Below are 21,825 nucleotides of genomic sequence, written 5' to 3' on the forward strand. Positions count from 1 at the left end.
TACACCTCTTGCTACACTGGATGGGAAAGAGTAAACAGCCCACCTGTGCTCCCCCACACGAACACAAATAACAGAAAATACAATGTACAGATGATGCTTTAGTATAAAAATGAAGAATGGTGGAGTAACTATATATGAACAATTAATCTGATATACTTCTTCCTGTCAGAGTGGTGGCTAAAACAATACACATGATGAAAAGATTCTTATTTTAATGTCAAACTGAACTGTGTGAACAGTTAGGAATGTACACAAAATCACATATAAGACACACAGATAAGATAACAGATTGCAATATACATTGCATACACACACACACACACCCACACACACACACACCCAATATCAAAATATTTCATGCAAGCACACACCCAAATTCACTCTCAAACAGCTACAAACATTCATACACACACATACACATACACACACACACACACACAGACGCACACACACACGCACACACACAAACACACACACACACACACACACACACACACACACACAAACACACACGCACACAATGTCAGGTGTCTGTCCCACTGGTATATGCCTTGCATGACCTCTGGGGATATCATGGCAGATATTAGAGTCAAAGATACAAATCAAACTGTTTTCATTCAGAACACCAATAACTGAATACCACCAGCACCCACCCACCTAAAATATCATTTTAAAGAGAAATATTGTGTACGTTTTCAAACATCTGCTGCATAGGGTCAGACTGCTACCAGTTGATTCCAAACATTGTTCAACTTCTGTATTTTTAGATGCACTTATGCTAATTTCCAGCAGAGGGCAGAAGGAGACTGCAGTTTGCCAGACAGTGCCGCGTGTCTTAAATCAACAGCACTCATTGAAAATATGCATGTAAATATAATCTTAATTTTAGCTTGTGTGTAGAAATTGGGCAGTGCAACAATGATCATAATGCTTAAAATTAGAGCACTGATCTCTAAATGAAAGCAGCACATGGGCAGCATCTCTACTACAGACATTTGCAGTGTAAAGACATTACCAGAGTGTGTCTACACTGTGACCATGAGAGCACCAGGCAGCTAAGAATCAGAACCTGAAAACAGTTACCAGCAAAATAAACCTCACCCTGGCTGTGCTGTGGTCATTATGCAAAAACATGCTCCAGCAGTGAGATTAACTTTTTATCTTTTGGGAAAGATGCAAAAAATTACATTTTCATTTACTTTATTTATACAGACATGAATTTCATAATTATACCTAAATATTTATAAACCAGGCAGTTTTCCTCTAATCAAAACTATTGAAGATCTTTCTTTCCACTCGTTTAATGCAGCTTTATGGTCGAACCAAAACTCAACCAAAAGCCAGGATAGAGGGGCTGAGTGAATGTGGTCTGGACTCTGTGGAGGAGGGCCATTGTGTCAGAGACGCTGTAGAAGGACAGAGTTCCTGCACTGTGATCCAGGTACACTCCTATTCTGGAGGAGGGAGGGACATGAATTTCAGTGCGCTCATTATTGTGCCAGAAAGAGTAACTGGAGGGAGAGCAGTCCAGACTCCAAGACTTATTGTTATAACCAAAGCATGAGTCATCATCATCTTCTTTCCTGTTGATCTCTTTATATGAGACTGCAATAGAAACCATATCCCCACTCCACTCAGCCTCCCAGTAACAGCGTCCAGACAGACCCTCTCTGCACAGCACTTGTTTTGTATACTCAAAACTCTCTGGGTGATCAAAATATGGCGGAATCTCTCTCAAACATGTCACCTCCCTCCCAGAAAGAAAGAGCTTGCTATGCGCTGTGTTGGGGTCCAGTGTGAGCTGACAGGAATCTGATGGAGGAGAAGCAAAAAAGAGAAGTAATCCACAGCTTATAATTATCAATATTTCATACTTTCCCATTTCTGGATCATCTTTAATAATGTTTCTTTTTTATAGTTTCTTGTGAAGGAGGAGCCTTCACCCTTCCCCAAAACTGTTGATTTCATATAATTCCTCAATTGTTAGTAGTATTGGTTTCTGAGTATCCATCAGTAACTGATTTACGTTCAATCAACTGCATTGAAAACGGCTTGTGATTGTTTAATTGCCATTGTCTTTGTCCGCTTGTGTAATCAGATTATGCCAGCTCAATGCCAGGTCTATAGCTGGAGTGTAGGTGATTTTGTTTTAGCAGTCTGGCTATGTGCGCACAGGTGGTTTGGTTTATAAAATAAATTCTTTGGTTTTTATTGTAAATTGCACCTTTACTGCATGTCATATGAGAAGTTTTTGCAAGACTAAACACATTATCATTTCCCAATTTTTAATTGCAATTGTTGATAAATACTGAATTATTGTTGTCTTTTCTCCTTTCCTATGTGAAACCTTCCTTTCAATATTTTTGAAAATTTCAGTTTCTTGTCTTGTAACTCTAGGAGTGCTGTGTGTGTGTGTGTGTGTATGTGTATATGTGTGTGTTGACAGCTCATTTCTATTGAGTCTCAACTTAGAGGTTCAGAGAAAATGGACTCACAGCTTAAGAAATATCGTCTGGTCCTTGGCTTCATAATGCAGGCTTCATTTACTGTGTGAAAGGATAGTAAGAGACAAAGAATAAATATTACCAGATTAATAAATAGATTGATTTATTACTGAATTTTAATTTTCAATTGGTTTTACTTTTTCCTAAAAAATGGAATTTTTCTCTTAAAAGATTAAAAATTTAGAAATTCCTCCTTACAGACGTCCTCCAGTCGCTCTTTCAGCTCAGAGACAGATTTCCTCACAGCCTCAAAAGGGAAATATAGAATGATAGGGGTGATGGGTAAGACTCCAGGTCCAGGAGGGGCACAGAGAGACTTACAACTCTGAAAAGACAGACAGACAGTAATAAATATATAGAAAACCAGCCATGGATAGAAGGATACATTGTTTCAGGCAGCTGACACTGATGAGCGGAGGTCAGGAGAAGCTCCACTGGAGAGCTCTGTGTTAGAAACAACACTGTTTTGTACTGTATATGCAGACTGTCAGAGAGCCAGTGATGTTACCTGGAGGAAATGGATGTGATCCTCTGTGTGTGAAAGCTGTTCCATCTCAGCGTCTCTCCTCCTCAGCTCAGCAATCTCCTGCTGCAGTCGCTCCAGGAGTCCTTCAGCCCGACTCACAGCAGCCTTTTCCTGATCTCTGATCAGCTTTTTCACCTCAGAGCGCCTTCTCTCAATGGAGCGGATCAGCTCAGTAAAGATCCTCTCGCTGTCCTCCACTGCTGCCTGTGCAGAGTGCTGTTAGGAGACACAGAGAGAGTAGGGTTGTACATTTTAAATTAGCCTTTGACTCAGCTCATGCTGGGACCCCAGACAGCCTGTTCTCCACAGTGTGGCTCAGTGGGATTGAGCCCCACAGGGCTGGAGGGTGGCCCACCACTGGGCTCCGCACTGGCTGACTGGAGGAGAGCCCTGACTGAGCCCTGAAATGGCTCTTCCAGCAGTCAGCTGTTGTCTTCTCCTCTGGTCAGTACCCACCGTGAGTGACTCCACAGCCTGTCTCAGATCCTGCAGCTCCTTCTCTCTCTCCTGGATTCTTTGCTGGAATTTCCTCTGTGTCGCCCCCAGCTGCTTCTGTGAAGAGAGATTTTACCACATCAGATTTCATTATATTCAATTCTTTTAAAGTAACACTTTTGTCTTCCAGTTGAAACAGTATGCCCAGTAACCTATGTAACACTGCAGTTCAGCATGTGTAAAACTGCATTTGAAAGCCATTAGAGATTGGACTGAGGTGATTGGTTGGTTGGCCCAGAGAGTCCATTTGGTCTCTTATGGGAGTTAATTGAAATTTCAACATTCAAATTTCAGATGCTTTATCGGTTTTTTAAACTTAATATGCACACTTCATAGATATAACATGTGAGTTTAAATTATTCTTCACATGGTTTGCTTCTCTCGCAGTATTTTGATCACTATATGTGGTTCATTGTTATATCAGTAATTTTTATAAACAAAGTGCACTGTAGTAGTGATTTAAGCAAGTGGTTGCATTACCTACAATGCCTTGCTTCACAACCCAAAGCATGGGCCACAGATGCCATTTACAAAGAATGTTCTATATTGCTGTGTTCGCATGGGTAATGCTCTCGCAAACTTTACTTCTGTGTTGTGCTCCAGGGTGGCCTACATACCCTACTTACCTGAGATAAAACCCCACCTTTGCTGTAAGTATGGTATCTGTGTGGGGGATTGAAAATGACCATTTTGCACTTGTTCAGTCATTCATTGAGACACCCCAACATCTTGGAATTATTGTGTGAGTGTGTGTGTGTGTGTGTATGTGTGAGTATGTGTGTGAGTGTGTGTGTTTGTGTGTATGTGCAGTGCAGTGCAACCTAATGTGCTAATTCTGAGTTTCACCTGGCTTTAATTTTCAGGGCTATGCTATGTTTTAGGCCCCAGTAAAACCGTTTCACTAAAGGCATATTGAACAACGACCATATCAACTTTTGTTCAATTGGAACTGGCTTGCATCAGAGAGCCAACTTCTCAGCCATACTAACATATTTGAAGTTCCCCATCCTTCATCTAATAGGTCGCACAGCTATTTAAATTCATATTCACAACTCTTTATCTTTCATTGGTGGTAGGTGTAGCCATAGAAACTTGCTGTCTACATCTCACATGCAAAATTTGGAAAATTCAAAATGGAATCATGATGACTTACCAATGTAAAAAGGCTTCATCTACTACGACGCCAGTTAAAAGTGAGTCCTTACCTGTTTCTCAGTCCTTCTTACTGCAGCTATGACTGTATCATGGCCTCTGTGTCCCTCCATTGTACACAGCAGACAGATACACTGCTGATCAGTACGACAGTAAACCTCTAACAGTTTATCATGATGAGAGCAGATCTTCTCTTGCAGCTGTCCAGAAGCATCAATCAGCTTGTGTTTCTTTCTCAGATTGAGGTCATCATGAAGTTTAAGGTGAGTTTCACAGTAAGAGGCCAGACACACCAGACAGGACTTGATGGCTTTGCGTTTTCTCTCAGTGCAGACATCACACTCCACGTCTCCAGGTCCAGCGTAACAGTGAGCAGGAGGAGCAGCTTGGGGTCCCGTTTTCTTCAGTTTCTCCACCACAGCAGCCAATACAGTGTTTCTGCCCAGAACAGGCCTTGTCGTGAAGGTCTCTCTGCACTGGGGACAGCTATAGGCACCAGTATGATCATCCTGATCCCACCATCCCTTAATGCAGCCCATACAGTAACTGTGTCCACAGGGAATAGTCACTGGATCCTTCAGTAGATCCAGACAGATTGGGCAGCTTAACTGGTCCTGAGCTAGTAGATCTCCAGTTTGTGCCATTGTCCTGCACTCTTTGACAGACAGATGAATGTGGTGCCCTGCAGCAGTGTCTGTTGGATTCTCTGTTGGTGTGAAAGGCAGGGCTGGCTGGTTTGGTATATAACTGCAGAAGGTGGGGCGATGGACTCAGCCAGGCAGGACAAAGAGTGGATTTCACCCATCACCAAACAGAAATCCACACAGTGTTTTACTGCTGTAAGTTATTGTGTGCAATTATTATCAACAATTTCATCTGTGTTTCTAATAACCAGCTGGACAACATTCCATGTATTGGTATCTTCTTTCCTGGAAACAGGATGTTTCTTTTAAATGTGGGCATTTTAATTCTAGAAAAAAAAAACTTATGGTCTTATAGACTTTCATTTTTTGTTTATTGTCAGGTAAGTAACCTATTACATGTAAAATATACAATATAGACAAGAGGTTACGCTCCTTTGAACACAAAACTCATATCTATATTTACCTAAGTGATCTGGTATCAGTTTAACTTTGCTAATGCAGGTGTAATTATATGGTAAATGTAATTATTGATGAACCTGCATGATACTGTATTATAGTTTCTTATAAAATTTTACAAAAGTGTCAATATCAGGACATTATCCATCTTCACAGATGTGTCAGTCATTCTTATTCACATGTTTAAAACAGCCTGAAGGAAATTCTATAGCATGATGTATTTTCAAACTTTGTAAAATCTGTAGAATTACCCCTAATCCCCTTCAATGGCATAATTAAGTCCAGTTCATATAGTGGTGCTGGGAGATTTGACAGCCTACAGTACACTAGCTGTCTGAAGATCTCACTGTATCTTTGTCTTTTGCACCATGTCTGATCAGATTCAGTTTCCTCCTTTTCAGCTGGTTTCACTTCTCTTGACTTTCGGTCTTCAGGTTTTTCCTCTCTCTCACTGAATCTGACAGGCCTGATTATCTTATCTAGTTTGTCACAGAAACCATTCAGTGCATGTTAATGTGTCTCTCCACCTTAGGCCAACGCACAGATTTTACATTTATTCACTTGGCAGATGCTTTTATCCAAAGCTCAAGGGTACAGCAGCAGTGTCCCAGCGGGGATCGAACCGGCAACCTTTCGGTTACGAGTCCTCCTCTTTAACCACTATGCTACACTGCTGATGCTGATTTTGGAAGTGGAAGTTGGAAGTGGATTTTGGAATCAGCATCAGTTTTAGACCATGACAAATTGTGCTCTGTCAAGCACTCCTTATATTTCTGCATCCACGCACACACACACCTCTGTGAGTACAATACCAAGCACATATACAACTTACTTTTACTGTCCCACTGTGTTGCTATTATGTGTCATAACAGCATGCTGCTAGGAGGAAGCAGGAAATTAGCAGCAGAAATCAGTTTACTCCAAGCACGGGTCCCTCTTCCACTCACTGGTCCTCAGCAGCCAATCAAAGCCAGTGACATCATCAACAGCCATGTCACAGTCCACTATTTCTCATATAGGTTCAAGGTATCTTTAATTGAAAAAGTATTGTCAAGTCACCACCCTATGTCCAGAGAAGGAAATATACTCAATGAACTGAACAAGATCCAGTGAATGAGATGCAGTGAAAGAATTGAACAACCTGGACAAAATGAATTTTCTCACTCTCTAAGAGAACTAGAGCAGTTTTATTCAAACCATGTTGGAGGTCCATGTGGGTTGTTGTGTGTAATGCATAATACAAATCTATATTTTGAATGAATGCAGCGTTAAGAAAATAATGTCAAACATATCAAAAACCAAATAATTATTTATGTTTTTTTTTTTCAATTTCAGCACTTCCTGAGGTTTTTAGCCTTACTATGAATCACTCTCATTTGTTTGCCATGATGTTTTATAATGAGGGTACCAGGGAGACAGGATTGACAGAATGGACAGAATTACACAATGATTGGATAAACAACATAAATAATTAAAATAAATGAACAATTCTGCATTTGTCTCACTGTTGTGACTTTTGTATATGAATTTTTTGATAATGAAAGTGAACACTATTTTTAATAGGTGTGTGTGTGTGTGTGTGTGTGTGTGTGTGTGTGTGGGGTGGGGGGGGGGTGACTTTGTTCTCATTTTCACTTTATCACCTTTTCACAGTTGTGTAGAAAGCAAAATGCTTTCTAGTTACACTTTGATTTAATCTAGTCACTTCTGTGGCATGTATGACTGACTCACTGTAGGTTGCTTTTATTGATCATATTCCTACCCCCAACAAGAGCCATGAAGTAGGTCTCTAACCATCTTACACTAGTACATGTACTCTCACTCTCTCTCTCTCTCTCTCTCTATCTCACACACACACACACACACACACACACACAGGTCCCCCTTAGTGGCTGAAATAAATCAGGATGAGTTGAAAAATAGCATATTTTCATATACAAATGTTCGTTTGAATATGTCTTTTCATTTTTAACACACAGTTATGCATTGCAATGAACTTATATCAGGATTTATCAGCTGGATAATTACTGTCCCCGGAATAAAGTATTACCATAGGAGAGGAGACCTGTGTATATCAAAAGCATGGAAAATTCAAGACTCAAAGCTATGAGCAACAACATGGCAGTGGATGTGTTTATGTGTGTTATGTGTTGGGTTAAGTCCATCCACTATCTACATTACCTGCTCTTCTCAACCTGGCTTTAGTCCAACACCTCATGCAGGTACAGGTAGAACAAGTTCTTTCTCTCAACCACACAGTTTCAGAGAAATGAAAACTCACTCTCTGTCTGGGCAGCAAAATGGCTCAAGCTTGAAATATGTTAGATCAAGACTAATGTAGCTGTCTCAGCTGTCTGTTGCCCTATGCTATTTTAAACTCAGCCATGACTGTACAAGTGTGTTACAGCTGAAGTATTCAGAGGAGTGATGTGAAACCCATGAAGTGTTGCAGTTTTACAAGGGCTAATTAAGAGGATTGCTATAAGTTTAAATCTTTCTCAAAACCCTTGACCCTGGGGCAGTATATGTAGAGGAGTAGCAGTCCCCTTAAGCCCATCAAACAATAGGATGGGAATGGATTCACCTGTCATGCCTCTAGTAGCCATGGCACTGCTCACAAAAATAGAATATCATACTGGTTTATGCATACTTACACTCATGATATAATAACACTTGCAGTAGCGCAAGCAACGTGCTAACATCACTCTGGTAATCACAGTCATGTATTCTTTAGAATTTATCCCTTATTTCAAATGTGTGTATTATGTTTAATATGTTATTTAACTGACATTAATTAAAATGAAAGTAATGTGCATGTCTTATCTGTTGGGATTTTTTTGTCTGGATTTAAACCGTCTGCCATTTCAAAGAAATACTCTGATTCCTGGAAGAACCACGCCACTCGTGGAATGTCATTCAGTAAGATGATAGAGAAACAGATAATATTTCACAGACAAAAATTGTATATAACATAGATTTACGGACGAGTGACAAATTAAAGGAAAAACCAGCATAAAGTGTCTTAGTAAGGTGTTGGGCCACCACGAGCCGGCCATCTGGTGTTTTGATGATGGTGGTGGAGAGTGCTGTCTAACACGTTGGTCCAAAATCTCCCATAGGTGTTCAATTGGATTGAGATCTGGTGACTGCAAAAGCCATAGCATATGATTCACATCATTTTCATATTCATCAAACCATTCAGTGACCCCTCATGCCCTATGGATGGGGCATTGTCATCCTGGAAGAGACCACTCCCATCAGGATAGAAATGTTTCATCATAAGATAAAGGTGATCACTCAGAACAACTTTGTATTGATTTGCAGTGACCCTTCCCTGTAAGGGGACAAGTGGACCCAACCATGCCAGCAAAATGCCCCCCACAGCATAACAGAGCTACCGGACCCCCTCACTGTAGGGGTCAAGCATTCAGGCCTGTACGGTTCTCTTGATGTACGCCACACATGCATTCGCCCTCTTGTCAAGAATATGGTGAACGATGACTCATATACCATATGAGACCATATCATTTTTTCCACATCTCTGTAGACCTGTGCCTATTCTTTTGCACCACTGAACTCTCAAATGTGCATTCATCTTTGTAATGAGGGGTTTATACACTGCAACCCTACTATAATATCCCTCTCTATGTAATTGTCGACAGACTGTTCTTGCTGACACAGTCTGATCATATCCTGCATTGACATTCTCAGTCGCCTGAGAAAGAGTTGCTCTTCTGTTTTTCCTTACATATTGTACTAATGCACAAGCATCACAGTCATCGAATGTATGCTGTCGACCACAATTTCCAACTGATGTCTTTCCCATAGATCTAAATGCAGATTAGTCACTTTAGTCACTGTTCCTATTGAAACACTAGCCAGTTGAGCAGTCTTCATGACTGAAGCTCCTGCCATCTGTGCCCCAACAACGAACCCTCTTTCAAAGTCACTTAGTGCTGTTTGGTTCCGGTCGGATGCAGCGACATCACTTTGTATTCGAATACACATTGCTTGTCTCCAGCGTTTGTATTCGAATACACATCGCGTGTCTCCGGATCAAATGCCATACCATTCCACAAAACTATCTCCTAACAGTATCTATAGTATACCTATTCAAAATACCATTCTCTTAGAAAATATATCAATTTCACCCGAATATGAATTATGCAGTATTGTTGGAGCATATGTCAGTGATAAAACATAATATCACTGCAAAAAAGGACTTCTCTTTATCCAACATTAGAGACCAAAATATACAAGAATATTAAAATGTGTCAAGATAGACACTGTTTCCAGTAGTTTCTAGTAAATGACATTAATAAGATATATAGCAATGATATGGTTAACACCATGAGAAAGGCTGAGTAGACATCTAACACATTTGACTGATCCTTGAGAAAAAATATAATGAAAGGTAATTTATTTTTATATTATCCATCAACCTGAAATTAAATGTAGTGACGTAAACAAGCTCATATTCACTATCTGCATTTGGAATGTGACAATTATAGCTGAATTTGTGAGAGCAAGTAGAATGTGTAAAAAAAATTACAGATCCAGATGGAAGCAATGCAGTAGTTATTTAATATCTGGATTGGTGGTTATTTTTTCATGTGCAATATGACACTGTTAATTAAACATTGTGAATGAAGTTCAACCTGATGTGAAAAACCATCTTCCAGAGAAACAGCTGGGGTCGACACAGAGGGAATTCCAGCAGAGAATCCAGGAAAGAGAGAAGGAGCTGCAGGATCTGAGACAGGCTGTGGAGTCACTCACGGTGGGTACTGACCACTTCTCCAGTCAACCAGTGAGGAGACCAATGTTGGGCCATTTTCCAGCCCTGTGGGGTCAGTCCCACTCAGTTATACTGTGGGGAACAGGCTGTCACTTGAGTGAAAGGCCTAATTAAAATGTACAGCCCTCCTCTCTCTGTGTCTCCTAACAGCGCTCTGCACAGGCAGCAGTGGAGGACAGTGAGAGGATCTTTACTGAGCTGATCCGCTACATTAAGAGAAGGCGTTCTGAGGTGAAAGAGCTGATCAGAGATCAGGAGAGCGCTGCAGTGAGTCAGGCTGAAAGACTCCTGAAGCAACTGGAGCAGGAGATTGCTGAGCTGAGGAGGAGAGACGCTGAGCTGGAGCATATCTCATACACGAGTGATCACATCCATTTCCTGCAGGTAACATCACTGGCTCTCTGACAGTCTGTAATACAGAAGGGGGTGTGTCTCACACAGAGCTCTCCAGTGGAGGTACTCCTGACCCATGACTATGCATTTTTGGTTGTTGGGATTTGTCATGCACTCTCAATTTTGTTCATGCTCTCTGTTTCTGTAGAATTTCCGGTCCTTCTGTGCTCCTCCTGGACCTGGAGACTTACCCACCGTCACTGTCAATCCACACTTCTCTTTAGAAGCTGTGAGGAAATCTGTCTCTGAACTGAAAGAACAACTGGAAGACATCTGCGAGGGGGAATTATTCAGGATCTCTCAGACAGGTTATTACAGCAGAAATATAGAAATTTTTATGTTCATCTTATTTCACAAAAGCCAGAATGTACACAGCTTTTAAAATTACAGGAAGTTAGGAAATTAAAATGCACCTCTCTGTATGCTTCTGTCAGCTAAATAACTTTAATATAATATAAGATGTTATTTGCATTTGTATTAAATTCCAATAAAAAGGGAAGGAAGAGCAACTGCTGCATCTTTTATTTTGCAGAAATTTTGTCTTTTATTTTTGTAGAAATATCACTTGCCTCAATTAATTTCTGTCATTTTTCTAATTAATTTTATTCTGGGTCTGTCTCTCTCGTTAACTCCTTATCCGCTGTTAGAATTCATTCTGGAAGTCTGTGTTACAATTCCCTTTTGAGAAAGATTTGTCAGTTGTATTCTACATTCACCAGCAAGTTTGTGTTTCTTTTTTTTATAGTGAAAGAAGTGAATGTGTTACTGATTCCACAACCCGAGACCAGAGGTGACTTCTTAGCATGTCAGTCTGTAACTAAAAGGGTGAGAAATTGTAAAAGTATGAAAAACACACAAAATGTAAGAAACAAATCAGAGAAATATAGAAGTGTAAAATGCTTTTACTAACAGAGAAATGACAAACTATGAATAATTGTTTAATTTTGCTCCTCCATCAGATTACTGCCACCTTACCCTGGACCCCAACACAGCGCACAGAGAACATGTTCTGTCCCCAGGGAACAGAGAGGTGACACGGGCTGAAGTTTCCCATGGGTCTCCGGATCATCATGAAAGATTTGATTACTGGGGCCAAGTGCTGTGCAGAGAGGGTCTGTCTGGACGCTGTTACTGGGAGGTTGAGTGGAGTGGGAAGCAGGTTTATATAGCAGTCTCGTATAAAGTGATATGCAGGGGAGGTTTAGGTGATGAATCTCTCCTTGGACACAATAAAAATTCCTGGAGTTTGGACTGCTCTCCTGCCAAATTCTACTTCAGGCATGCTAATGAGCATACTTTCATCCCTGTCCCCCCCTCCTCCAGAATAGGAGTGTACCTGGATCACAGGGCAGGAACTCTGTCCTTCTACAGCGTCTCTGACACAATGACCCTCCTCCACAGAGTCCAGACCAAATTCACTCAGCCCCTCTATGCTGGGTTTAGAGTAAAGAAAAAATCTTCATTAAAACTGTGTCCTCTGGGTGAATAGAAAAGACAAAAATCAGCTTAATTTAAAACTAAGAGGATCCAGGTTAAATAAGAAATATCAGGTTTTAGAAAATGTAACCAATCACTTCTTGCTGCGGACATCAGTCTGTTTTGATCAGTCTACAAAAATCAATATTAATATGCTTTAATGGTGATTGAAAATAATAATGGGGTTGAAAATAATAATGTGTTTCAGCTGACAGGGAGTAAATGTTGTTCGCTGTCATTTAATATGACACAACCTGGCTGACATATATTAACACCACGGTCAGTTTGCTTATTTTATTTCTACAGTTTCTGCATTTCACTCGTACTTTGACCAGATGTGAGGATGGTCTGAACAGGAGTGGGATCAATTGTTATGAGCCCTTTATGAAGTTGATTTTATTACAGAAATTATAAGATGTGAATAAATGTTAATAATTCATTACATTATTATCATTTAGCAGACTCTTAACCATAATGACTTACAAAGATTACAATGTTATCCATTGATACAGCTGGATATTTACTGAGGCAATTATAGGTTAAGTACCCTGCCGAAGGCTACAGTAGCTGTGCCCCAGCAGGGAATCAAACCAGCAACCTTTCAGTTACAAGCTGTGCTCCTTACATTGTACATTGCCACTGTAATAACTAACAAAGCACAAGAATTAATGTTAATTTGTCACATTATATAAACATGCAGTTCATTGCAGTCAAACTAGACAACTCAGGCGGAACTTGAACCCACACACCCATACGCTGGAGGTTGTTGCTTTATCCATTATGCCAGCAAGTCTTTCTGTAGTCAGTTGTGAATAAACTAATTGCTAAAGCTCTGCTGACCTCAAAGCAACAGTTGCTATTTTGTTCTCAGGAATGACATGGTGTTCACAAAATATTTATTCCAAATGTGCATTTCTCAAGGCGGGACAGAAGTTTGAAATCATATCAGTCAAATCTCTTCTTTCATTTTGTACTTTTGCTATCCACAATGTTATAGACAAACAACCGCTATTATTTTATCGAACATCTCTCCTCATTATGATTAATTACAGGCATTTGACTATGCACTGGAGTTTCACAGAAAATAAAGACAAAAAAACAATGGATGACAAAACTGGGACAGGTATCTGGCAGAAGCCTAAAAGGATTTATTACATGCTATCATTTAATGACAGATTAGATCACTGCGTATGTGTGCCTGTGTGTGTGGGAGGGACAGAGAGGGTTTGTGTTTTCCCCATAATAAATACCCATGAATAAATTCTCTGAGACTACAGGGAATATTTTTTCCAACATACAGTGTACCACTACCCTCTGCTGGACATGAGGCAAAAATGCATCTCAAAGAAAGCGCATTTGGGCATAGACTTCCTACATTTACCACGGTACCTTACACTGATCTGTCTCTGAGTTATAATAATCACGTCACGGGAAGTAGTGGATCAGCTTCAATATGGTGTCACCATATGGTAAATGATTACTGTGTCCATGATCATTGCTCTTCGCCTGTACATTGTAACTAGCAAATCTTCTGTGTCAGCAGCCCCTAAAACCCACCAAGAGCTCAAACCAATGGGTTAACATTCTGCCAATTTTCTATTTTTACAATATTACTCACATAACTCCTGACCTGTAGATATGGGAATAAATGAGAATTTGGTAGGCCATATAATGATATAAGTTGTTCAAATGACCATATATACAGAGGCCTCTTGTAGGATTGTCTTTCCTTTTGTTTTCAGAGCTGTCAGTCTCTCTATGCTCCTCCTGGACCTAGAGACTTACCCAGCATCACTGTTAATCCGCAATCTCTTTTGAGGCTGTGAGGAAATCTGTCTTTTAACTGAAAGAGCGACTGGAGGACAATAATAAATGAGAAATTCACACCAATAGAACTTCACATGATTTACCCTTTTATGATGTCACACTTTACTGGGATTTCCTGCATCTCCTAATCACCATCCTTACTGTCAGTGAAATCAGAGTAGAGTGCTAATGTATGTGGAAGAGGTGTACTTCAGAATTTTATGTAATTATGTAGGTGGAGGCTTGCGTCAGGGTATGTGTTAGAATTGTATTTGGAATGGTACAGTTCCTATGCTCTGCATATTGCATTACACTTCCATATTGATCTGAGCACATAATTGTGATCTCACCACTATAGCACTGACAGTTGTTCATATGTAGTTACTGGTGTTGTGTTGGTGCAAATCTTGTGCTGCTTTATTGGATGAAAACTGCTCTGGATAAGAGAATCTGCTAAATGACAATATTGTAATTTTATGTAATGTTTTGGGGACAGTTATGTTGTAGTTACCTCATCAAATGGCATTTGTTTAATGTCTCAGACTCACTCATTTTCATACACCATATATATTCATTTCATGGGTATTTCTATATATGCTTTATTATTTGTAACCCTATAAGGCCCAGGCTCAGCGCCAGGAGAAAATTAGTTAGCAGTTAGCAGGGCAGTAAAACTCACTGTGGCTCTGCTGTGGTCATTACATAAAAACACACTCCAATAGCAAAGTTAACTTTTTTGTTGTGGGAAAGATGCTTCAAAAAATTACATTTTCATTTGCATTGTTTACACACACTTGCATTTCATGTTTAAACCTGAACATTTAAAAAAAAACAAGCCGTTTTCCTTTAATCAAAACTACTGAATGGATTTCTCTCCACTCCTACAATGCAATTTTATAATGGAACCGAATGATTTCCAGCAGAGGGCAGCAGGGAACAAGGCAGTCAAACAGCGCAGTGTTTGTATGAAAATAACAGAATGCATTGAGAAATTGCAGACAAATAACCACTGAAATTAGTGTGTAACACTTAGGCAATGCCACAATGACCACAACTTTTCTCCTTGACTAGAACATTGATCTCTAAATTAAACCAGCAGATGGGAAGCATCTCTGTTTAGTAAAGATGTTACCAGTGTGTGTCTACACTGTGACCTTAAGAGAATCAGGCAGCTAAGAACTGATCAGCACTGTAAACAGTTACCAGGACAGTAAAACTCACTGTGGCTCTGCTGTGGTCATTATGTAAAAACACACTCCAACAGCAAGATTTAATTTAATGAAAATGATCTAAATTTATTTTGTGTTTTCAGATGGCCTGCGTGGACAATGCCATGGAGTTTTATTTTAATCAGATGAAATAAACTAAAATTTTCAGACATAAAAATAGTAAATTGGTCAAATTTGACCAGAACACAACAGGAGGGTTAACAGACAGACACATACGAATACACATGTGCATACACAAGCACAGGTCAGAGAACTGCACTCCTATGACTAAGGACTGAGGAAAATATCCTCCAAACTGCATTAAACCGAAAGCAAGAATTTGAAGTAGACAGAAGGGCATGGAAGCTGTTCAAAAAGTTCAAAGAAGGGCAACAAGACTGGATTTTACTGAGGTCTTCAAACTTTAAAAAGGGATGAATAAAGTAGACTAGAGAGGCTGCTCCATGCTGAGCATTGGAGTAGGAACAGCCTGATTTGGTACTGTGATGATTCTAATTATAACATGAGAAAATAAGAAATGTAACTACAGGAGCAAGCCATTAAGCCAAACTAGGCTCATAATTCTGCCTATAGTACAGAAAATATGTAGCATAATGTTAAACCTGGTCCTGGACCCTTCAAAGTTCTCTGCATCCACTATGCATACCAGTAAGCTATTCCATCTATTGACAGCTCTCTGGGTGGGGAAAAAAAAACAAAACAAAACTTATTTGTGTTGCTGCGAAGTTTGTCCTCGCATTCAGATGACAGAACTCAGCTTCAACATGAATGTGATTCATGAACAGATTAGAAATTGCATGTGTGTAACTGTATGTAGAAAATGCAAAAATCCACCACACGTTTTTATGACTATTAGGACAATTACATACTGTAAATAATATTATCTATGTTATAATACTATAATCATGCTATTGTCCCAGTGTTATCTCTGTTTTTTTTCTTTATCAAATTTTTTATCTTTTAAATTTGATTTCTTCACATCTTACTGCATATGGATCAGCACAATAGTTGATCCCTCCACCTGTGGGTTAGCTGGATAACTGTAATAACTTGGGCAATAATCCTGAACAGTATGATGCCTCAGTGAAAACCCGGGATATAGGGGCTGAGTGAATGTGGTCTGGACTCTGTGGAGGAGGATCATTGTGTCAGAGACACTGTAGAAGGACAGAGTTCCTGCCGTGTGATCCAGGTACACTCCTATTTTGGGGGTCGAGGGGACTGGGATATGTGTGCTCTTGTTATTATACCAGAGAGAGTAACTGGAAGGAGAGCAGCACAAACTCCAGGACTTGTCATTCTGTCCCAGAGCACAGTCAGCACTCTCTCCTTTCCTGCTAATCTCTTTATATGAGACTGCTATATCAACCCCATCATCCCCACTCCACTCAGCCTCCCAGTAACAGCATCCAGACAGACCCTCTCTGCACAGTACTTGGGGCACACTTGTAAATCTCTCTGGGTGATCAGAATGGTGTTGCTCTTCCCCTGCAGTGACTTGTTGGTTCCCGAGGAGAGAGAGTCTTGTATTGGCTGTGTTGGAGTCCAGGGTGAGCTGACAGGAATCTGGTGAGAGACAACATTTTTACATACATTTGTGTATTTGTTTGAATTGCATTGTTTTTTTTCTGGTGATAAAAGAGAGTGACAGAGAGAGAGAGAGGCAGACAGAGACAGGGAGAAATGAAGACAGAAAGAGAGATGTATGTGTGTGTATGAGAGAGAAAGAGAGAGAGGAAGAGAGAAGTGAGAGGATGGAAAGCATATGGTGGCTTACAGAGTAAGAACTCCTCTCTGGTTCTGGGCTCTGGTGGCAGCACAACACGGACCTCTGAGACTGTGGGGACAAAGAGACAGCAATGTGCTTCACACCTGTTTATAATTAACATATTGGGGCAGTAGGTCAGTGATCTGCCAAATTACAGGTTAGGAAATCCTTGTACTTATACAGCAGGGAGGTTTGGGCCCGTTTTGAAACCAGTCACACAATGCAATGGGTTGCTTTACAGTTTTCACATTACTGCTGCTTCCCAAACCAGATATCAGTGGCTTGATCTGTCGCAATACAGGGATATAGGTCATCAGCTCAGGCCCCTCCCTGACAGTAAGTAAGGAGTTTTGCAGGGCAGAGTCTATGTTGCTGGGAAGAAGCTGATGAGGGGACTCAGATTCTATAAGTTGGCTGGCATGCTCCCAACTGAGAGGTCTTGGTGAATAAGTTAAGGATCTCTGCTTCTGCCCTGATAGTTATTCTGCCCGAGCTCATAAGTGGCGCAGATTCTTGCCCATGTTGCACACTCTGTGATTTTTATATTGCTCTTAAAAAAACTGCAGTTGCTGTGCTCTAACCATATGTATGCACTTGTCCATTCCCATCCAATCACCTCTATGGACATTGCCCCAGCAGAGGGTTATTTTCTTTGAGACATCTGCTTAACAAGAGACCTGATGCCTGAATGTCCTGAAAACCATCTCAACAACAAATAAGAGATGCCCCTGTAGCCCACTGCTGACCATCTCCCAAACCTCTAGACTGCTAATCAATTTAGCACACATAACTACAGCCATGCGTCGCTTAATGTCCACGATATGTTCTATGAAATAGGACGTTATGTGATTCATGAGTTGTGCAAACACCACACTACATTTACATTTACATTTATTTATTTAGCAGACGCTTTTATCCAAAGCGATGTACAAAAGTGCATACAGTAAGTATAGCGACAGTACGGGGATAGGATGTGTACAGTTCCACAATGAGACAGTTCTCAGCTGAGAGCAAGGTCTGTTTGAGGACACAGTACTATCAGATTTGTACAACTACAATGCTATATAGTATACAACACTATATAGTATATACAGTATATGGTATATGCCTGGCAGTGCAATTGCTTTATTTCCATGAGACATATATATATATATACTATTCATATATATATATATATATATATATATATATATATATGAATAGTTGTATTCAATTATTTTCCAGGAGCTTCCCTTAATTGCTTTTTTCTGGGGGTCAGGGAATTATTTCATTCTGTGTTTTTGGCTGTAAATGTTCTGTGCTGCACTTTGTGGCGGCCTTGGTTGTACAATGCGCTATATTGAATAAATTTTGTTCTTGTGAGCGTATTGTATCAGGGACCAATGTGAGAGCAGTGGTTCTAATAGCGAGACATGTTTGGTACAGAGCTGGCTATTCCAAAAAGGGGGCAAAGCATGAGGGAAGAGCATCCACTACCTGTATGTGTGTACTGTATATAAAACCATATACTATGTATTTCCACCAACCTTCTTTAGATATTTTTCCAAGCTCTTCTTTGAAAAGTGCTTCCAGTTTCACTCTCAGTTCTGAGACAGATGCTTTCACAAATTCTAAAGAGGACTGTGGATCCACAGTGATGCTGGGGAGGTCTCCAGGTGGCACAGAGAGAGGGGCACAAAATGGCTGACAGCTCTAAATAAAGAGATTACAGAGAGGGTCATATATCAATCACCGTTCTTAGAGTTTTTCCTCATTTTGTTTACTGTTCTGTCTTCATGTCTTCATGTCTCCCTGTCTATCTGTCAATCAGTTCCTCTGTCTCAGTCTTCCAATGTCATAGGGAGAAGTCAGGAGCAGCTTTGTGTGAGATACACCGGCCTAGAGAACCAAACAATCAAAACTGATTCCTGTGGAGATGTCAGTAGTAGATAGCTGTACATGTGGAAAACACCATACCATTTATATCAGTGTACATACTACAGACTGGCAGACACCCAGTGGTGTTACCTGGAGGAAATGGATGTGATCCTCTGTGTGTGAAAACTGCTCCAGCTCAGCATCTCTCCTCCTCAGCTCAGCAATCTCCTGCTCCAGTTGCTTCAGGAGTCTTTCAGCCTGACTCACTGCAGCCTTCTCCTGATCTCTGATCAGCTCTTTCACCTCAGAGCGCCTTCTCTCAATGGAGCGGATCATCTCAGTAAAGATCTTCTCACTGTCCTCTACTGCTGCCTGTGCAGAGCGCTGTTAGGAGACACAGAGAGAGGAGGGCTGTACATTTTAACTAGGCCTTTGACTCAGCTCATGCTGGGACCCCAGACAGCCTGTTCTCCACAGTGTGGTTCAGTGGGATTAAGCCCCACAGGGCTGGAGGGTGGCCCACCACTGAACTCCTCACTGGCTGACTGGAGGAGAGCCCTGACTGAGCCCTGAAATGGCTCTTCCAGCAGCCAGCTGTTGTCTTCTCCTCTGGTCAGTACCCACCGTGAGTGACTCCACAGCCTGTCTCAGATCCTGCAGCTCCTTCTCTCTCTCCTGGATTCTCTGCTGGAATTTCCTCTGTGTCTCTCCCAGCTGCTTCTGCAGAGAAATTCCTCTACTTAAACTATATTGCTCTGTTTTCACATCTTTCAAATAATACTGCCTCATTAAGACTGAAACATAACAGTAAACAACTAACATTTATGACATATTGCCAGTCAGTGTGTAGAGCTCTACTGGTCTTATAGTTAAAGCTTCTAAACTGTGTGAGGGAACCAGCTGCTCCAGCTGTGTTGATTCCCATTCAGGGAGTGAATAGGGGTGAGGGGTGTGACCAGAGCTGCCACAGAGAGCTGGCCTGTGTTCACTTCCTGCTCTTACTGCTTTATCACCATGGGCTTCAGACCTGAAATTCATGTCCTTGTTCAGCTCACTATTTAGATAAACACAAATCTATTGACAGACATTTGATAAGCAGTTTGATAAATAATTAACAGTTAAGTGTAGTTACAGGGATTTTTTGTTTCATTTCAAAACCTCTTGTAATTCAAAATCGAAATACAGGTCCTCTCTCATTACAACCAGTATTAGGGCTGCCAATAAAGAGCTCCAGTCCTTACCTGTTTCTCAGTCCTTTCTGCTGTAGCTGAGACTGTATCATGGCCTCTGTGTTCATCCATTGTACACAGATAACAGATACACTGCTGATCAGTACGACAGTAAACCTCCATCACTTTGTCATGATGAGAGCAGATCATCTCCTCTAGTTGTCTGCTGGCTTGGATCATTTTGTGCTTCTTAAAGGCAGGAAATTCATAGTGAGGCTGAATGTGAGTTTTGCAGTAAGAGGCCAGACACACCAGGCAGCACTTGATGGCTTTGCATTTTCTCCCAGTGCAGAAATCACACGCCACATCTCCAGGTCCAGCGTAACAGTGAGCAGGAGGAGCAGCTTGGGGTCCCGTTTTCTTCAGTTTCTCCACCACTTCAGCCAGCATGGTGTTTCTGCCCAGAACAGGCCTTGGGGTGAAGATCTGTCTCCACTGGGGACAGCTGTAGACACCAGTATGATCATCCTGATCCCAGCAGCCCTTAATACAGTCCATACAGTAACTGTGTCCACAGGGAATAGTCACCGGATCCTTCAGTAAATCCAGACAGATTGAACAGCTGAACTGGTCCTGGCACACCGAGATACTTGCCTCCGCCATTTTCCTGCCACACGCTGACAGAGACAGAGTTTAGTTTCATTTCACTGAAACTGCGTGTGTGTGCGAGAGAAGGAGAAAGTGACAGAGAGGGAGACTTCCTGGTTCTTCCCACAGCTGCAGAAGGTGTGGCTTATGAGGCTGTGAGGAGCAGGCTGGGAGAAGCAGGCTGAACAGAGAGCAGATAAGAAGGTGCATCCTCTCTTTGGCCTCCATCATGTTTTTACCCTGTGACAATGTGCCATTCAATGTGCACACATCTCCTGATTCTGTTTTACTGAAACACAGATATTGCCTTGCATAATCATACATAATACTCTTTTAAGCACACTGTTGATCTTTACATTCATTTTGAAAGATTTGATCATGCTATTAGCAAAAATTAAATAAAAATATTTATTTCTTAAGTGTGTCATTTAGTAAGTGCATATTAAATAGACAATAAATAAGGCTCTTGTTGTTTGACAATGTTGTGACATGCTGGGTTTACCATACAGTTTTGAACAATTGGTTGCATTTTGGGACTAGAACTAGTGAAAAGGTCCGCAACCAATCGGTTGAATAAAGGATAAAGAAAACCTTTGATTAAAAATAAAAATAAATTGAAACAAAATATTTTTCATCCACTAGAGCCTCATAAGCATTTACCTTAGGTGAATAGCTCTTCCTGTGTACACCTCTGCTTATAGTGATCAGCAGGCATGAAAAGGGGCAGATTTAGAGATTTCTGGTGCGCTCACTCAGACACAGTCACAACACTTCACATAAGAAATGACAGCTGATGCTGTGAAACAATATCAGAGAAACCATGGAAAAAATAAAAATACATCTGACATAAAACACACCAATCATGCACTAAGAACACCAGCAGTGAATGTGTATTGGTTGTATT

General features: G+C 40.7%; 3 protein-coding genes across 3 annotated transcripts; 1 reads left to right on the forward strand and 2 right to left on the reverse strand.

Moving 5' to 3' along the window:
* Nucleotides 1–1,743: 1,743 nt before the first annotated feature.
* On the reverse strand, nt 1,744–5,321 carry LOC118770793 (E3 ubiquitin/ISG15 ligase TRIM25-like). Its single transcript, XM_036518549.1, has 4 exons — nt 4,731–5,321; nt 3,487–3,582; nt 3,013–3,246; nt 1,744–1,812 (listed from the first exon to the last, which is right to left on the reverse strand). The coding sequence occupies exons 1-4, from the start codon at nt 5,319–5,321 to the stop codon at nt 1,744–1,746; spliced, it is 990 nt and encodes a 329-aa protein (XP_036374442.1).
* A 4,863-nt stretch (nt 5,322–10,184) lies between these two features.
* LOC118770809 (tripartite motif-containing protein 16-like) lies at nt 10,185–12,718 on the forward strand. The gene is made up of 6 exons (XM_036518550.1): nt 10,185–10,191; nt 10,460–10,557; nt 10,726–10,959; nt 11,117–11,276; nt 11,714–11,773; nt 11,928–12,718. Exons 1-6 carry the CDS (start codon nt 10,185–10,187, stop codon nt 12,455–12,457), a joined length of 1,089 nt encoding a protein of 362 aa, XP_036374443.1. The 3' UTR covers nt 12,458–12,718.
* Nucleotides 12,719–16,627: 3,909 nt separating this feature from the next.
* Nucleotides 16,628–20,939, reverse strand: LOC118770825 (E3 ubiquitin/ISG15 ligase TRIM25-like). Its single transcript, XM_036518551.1, has 5 exons — nt 20,346–20,939; nt 19,729–19,824; nt 19,255–19,488; nt 16,899–17,045; nt 16,628–16,636 (listed from the first exon to the last, which is right to left on the reverse strand). The coding sequence occupies exons 1-5, from the start codon at nt 20,934–20,936 to the stop codon at nt 16,628–16,630; spliced, it is 1,077 nt and encodes a 358-aa protein (XP_036374444.1). The 5' UTR covers nt 20,937–20,939.
* Nucleotides 20,940–21,825: the final 886 nt, after the last annotated feature.

This window comes from Megalops cyprinoides, chromosome 2 (genome assembly GCF_013368585.1).
Source record: "Megalops cyprinoides isolate fMegCyp1 chromosome 2, fMegCyp1.pri, whole genome shotgun sequence".
Taxonomy (NCBI): Eukaryota; Metazoa; Chordata; class Actinopteri; order Elopiformes; family Megalopidae; genus Megalops; species Megalops cyprinoides.